The 3,993-nt window shown below is 47.0% G+C and overlaps 1 protein-coding gene across 2 annotated transcripts in view; it reads left to right on the top strand.

Annotated features, from left to right (window-relative positions):
• Positions 1-2,710: 2,710 nt before the first annotated feature.
• The window catches only part of Col17a1 (collagen type XVII alpha 1 chain), a 37,108-nt gene continuing 35,825 nt past the window's right edge, over positions 2,711-3,993 (top strand). For both annotated transcript variants that reach the window (XM_005352444.2, XM_013348134.2), the window contains exon 1: positions 2,711-2,762. In XM_005352444.2, coding sequence (XP_005352501.1) covers positions 2,711-2,762 — 52 coding nt within the window. The remainder of the gene's footprint in view (positions 2,763-3,993) is intronic.

Genomic DNA, 3,993 nt, shown 5'->3' with positions numbered 1-3,993 from the left:
CAAACTTTCTTTTCCCTGATGTTACACTTTAAAAAACAACTACCAGCTTGGAATGATTGAAACAGAAGTTCTGTGAGGAAAACCTCTCTCCTGAGGGACAATGCTAGCCCAGGTCTGTGCCTACCACAGTGCACTTCCTCAGAGGAACTCAGAGAAAGTGCTAAGAAATGGCTCAAAATCACAAAAGTCAGGAAACCACAAAAAGATCTGCCTTCATAGCAGGATGTCTACCTCTTTGTGCCTCTGGAAGCTGGGGAACCTGTGGCTTTCTGCTATAGAAACAGAAAGTTCTTCCTTAGAAAAAGCCACAGGGCCTGGGAAAGCCTGTGACTGTGTGGATACAGAAACTCCAGCAGAACTGAGGCCTATGGCGCTCAGGAGACTGAACCCTTACAGAGCTGCCTTCAGTCAGTTCCATCAGCACCCTTCTGGAAGTATCAAAATGATACCTCAGGGAGTAAAAGATTCAGACATTTTACTAAGCAGTGATCTCAGGGTAATATTTCCTATTGATCAAGTACCATTCTAGACAGCCAGTCACTGCCCCAGCCAGCATCCAGCTCTACTGAAATGTTTAATCTCCTCAAATCTCCACACACACACACACACACACACGGCTCTTGGTAATGGTCAATTCGAAGAAAGATAATGATGATAGCAGTGATAATAGCACAAGAGAGAATGCCAGTGGTCCTGAGTAAATTAATTCTTAAGCTAAGGATTTCAAAGAGGGTGTCCAGCTCCACACAGACTGGCATGCACAGTCCTATAGTACATAGCCAGCCTTCCGGCACGGTCACCAGGCTAGATTTCCTTATTAAACTGTTTCTAGAGCTATTCCTCTTAGTCCCAGAAAAGAGATTTGATGGCATCTCAGATGCAGCTACCCCTTTTCCATGATGCCACATTCCTTCTCTAGAGCTAGGATTAAGAAACACCAGTGAACAGGGAGCTGGCATATCCAGTCAGGCCCTGAAGCGAACTCTCGCCTGTCTTGGCTAAGTCCAACAAACTGCTGAGCTGGTCTTATTTCGTCAGTGTCTCACCAAGGAAGTCACCTCAGGCTACAGTCCGACTTGCATGGATGAGTCTTAGACATGTTTACATTTGTTCGTTCCTTCCTCCATTACAAACAAAACCAAAAACCTCCTAAGAAAAATATAATCCAGATTAAAGTGTATTTATTTCCCTTCTGATTTTAAAAGAAATTAAAATAACTATGGTTCCCAATCAACACACACACGCACACACCACAATCAAAAAAAACCAAAACCACGGTGTGAGGCTGGGAAGACAGTTTATCAGTTAAGAGCATTGGCTGCTCTTCCAGAGGACCCAGGTTTGTTTCCCAGCACCCACATGGCAACTCACAGGCATCTGTAACTCCAGTTCCAAGGGATCTGATGTCCTCTTCTGACCTCCATGGGCACCAGGCATGCATATATGCACAGACATATAAGCAGATAAAATACCCATCCACAAAGTTAAAAGTAAACAAGCAAACACATCGTAGATGTAGTCCGCAGTCCGTGTGCCAAAGCAGTAGGGCAGCAGCATGAAGCCCAAAGGCAGATGAAGCATGCAGGAGAAGGCTCTATAGGGGCAGAAATGGCTTCACGTCTACAATCTAGACAGCACTGCACCAAAAGATAACACTGAGAAGGGAAGGTTAGCAGAAGAGAGGCCCGGGGAAAAGCCTGGCTCTGAGTCCTCCCACAGCAGCCCGTAGTCTACCACCATGTCTGTTAGCCCTGCCTGTGTCTCCTGTGCCCAGGAACACAGCAGGCAAGAGCTTTTCCCTTCCAAAGCACAGTCAGGGTAAAGCTGTTGGTCTGCCTGCCTTCTTCTGCTTGTGTCTGCATGGAAGTCTCTGGACTAGTCTGTTAGGAAGATCACACTTCAAACTTTGCAAACCGTAAGGATCTGTGAATATATAGAATGTGTTTTTATCCGCCAAGCACTGTTCTCACATGCAAACTCTAACACGGCATGCAGGTCATGCATTCAGAGTTCCTCCCTGAGCACAGAACGCTGCTCTAGGTGTTTCATTTCTCCTCTGTGTATGAATGCTCGATTGTGAGTGTGTACAGATGTGTATGGATGTGTGGAGGCCTAATGCTGCTGATGGGTGTCTTCCTCCATCACTCTCCTGCGTATTTATTGCAACAGGGTCCCTTGCTGAACCCAGGGCTTGCCAATTCTAGCTACTCTAATAAGCCAGCTTGTCCTGGGGATCCCCAGTCCTCTGCGTCTCAAGTGCTGGGATTACAAACAGCATTTATAAGGGCTCTGGGGAATCTACCCTCTTGTTCTTACTCACTAGTATTTAACCCATGGAGCCATCTCCCAGCGCTAGAACACAGAACACTGCAAGGCATATTAAAATGCCATAGCCAATACGACTTCAGCACACATCCTGCGGTTCCCCATCACCCTAGCGTATAGTTAGACAAAGGTCAGGGTGACCAGGCTGCTGAAGCCGAGGGCAGGCTGTCCTACTAGATTCTAAAAAGGGTAGGCTGTACAGGGGAACTGCTGGATTTTGCCTGTTACGATCAGTGACCAGATGGGGACTGGTGCCTGTACAAGGTATGCACAAGAGTTAGGCTTTGAGTGCTAAAGACAGGTTTTTGGCTATTAGCTTGAATGTGTGTCGTCGGGGCTAGGCTTGCTAAAAGCAGTGACTTCTGTTCCTGCAGGTGGCTATGGGATGGATGTGACCAAGAAAAACAAGCGCGAAGGCACTGAAGTCACTGAAAGACGTAAGACTCTTTGGATTTCTCTTACTCAGAACTGTTTTGGGAACAGCTGCAATCATCTGCTCTAAGTCCACTGCCACCGCGGTATCTCCAAAGGTCTCGGCAGGCAGACGCCACTCCTTCGCCCGGGAGCCATCTTCTCGATTTTTGCTTTCATGGGCTTATAACCAAAGGAGTTCTGCATCTTGTTCCGGGATGAAAATCTCCATTTCTGAGCCAGGTTCAGGGCACTATCCCCAGTCCAACAGAAAACAAAAGAGAAATAAAGAAAGGAAAGGAGGAAGGGGAGGGAGAGGGGAGGAGGGAAAGAAGGGTTTTCTTTTCCCCATAGTTTCCATGAGCAGAATTTCAACAACTGCCCGGTACTCTGTGGTTTGATGACTACCTGATTCTTTGTGGTCTGTTTAACTCCTTTATTTAACCCTTCTCTACCCAGGGGTATAGGACAACAGAAATCTAAATGTAGAATGTCTTACTTATTTTGGGGACTAGGTTGAAATAAGGCTGGTGTCACGCTCGAAATCCACACTAAAACTTGAAATCACATACATTTCCTCTGTGGGACTGTCCAAATGATAAATTCAGGGGCGTTTAGACTGTCTCTCCAGCAACTCTAATTTAGGAAACTTTTTCATTTATTGTGTGACTCCCATTTATTTCCAACAACAACGAAAAATTGTGGCTCCACTGACTTAGAACTTTAGGCTAGAAATAATTTATTTTTATGCATCAGAAAATCCCTAAGGTCGGTGCAGCGAGAGGTTGCTGGGAGCTCAAGGGCCATTATTCAAATGGAGCTGTCACCTTCCTGTGACAAGCCCTTCCCTCTAATGTCCTGAGTGCGGTCTCCACAGCATTCATAACCCTGTGCTCCTGGGAGAGTGAGAGAACTAATTAGAAACATGCCATGTGACGGACAGGGCAGCACGGCCTGCTGACGGTTTAAATGTGAAATCCAGACCTCACATGGTAGAGGGAAAGAGCCAAATCCTGCAAGCTGTTCTCTGTTCCATACACAGGCCATGGCACATGCATGCCCACACACACATGCCCACACACATGTGTCATGGCACACACATGCCCACACACACATGCCCACACACACATGCCATGGCACACACATGCCCTCCACACATGCCATGGCACACACATGCCCTCCACACATGCCATGGCACACGCATGCCCACACACATGCCATGGCACACGCATGCCCTCCACACATGCCATGGCACAC

The sequence above is a fragment of the Microtus ochrogaster genome, chromosome 8 (assembly GCF_000317375.1).
Source record: "Microtus ochrogaster isolate Prairie Vole_2 chromosome 8, MicOch1.0, whole genome shotgun sequence".
NCBI classification, from domain to species: domain Eukaryota; kingdom Metazoa; phylum Chordata; class Mammalia; order Rodentia; family Cricetidae; genus Microtus; species Microtus ochrogaster.
This window is presented reverse-complemented; position numbering and strand designations above follow the sequence as displayed.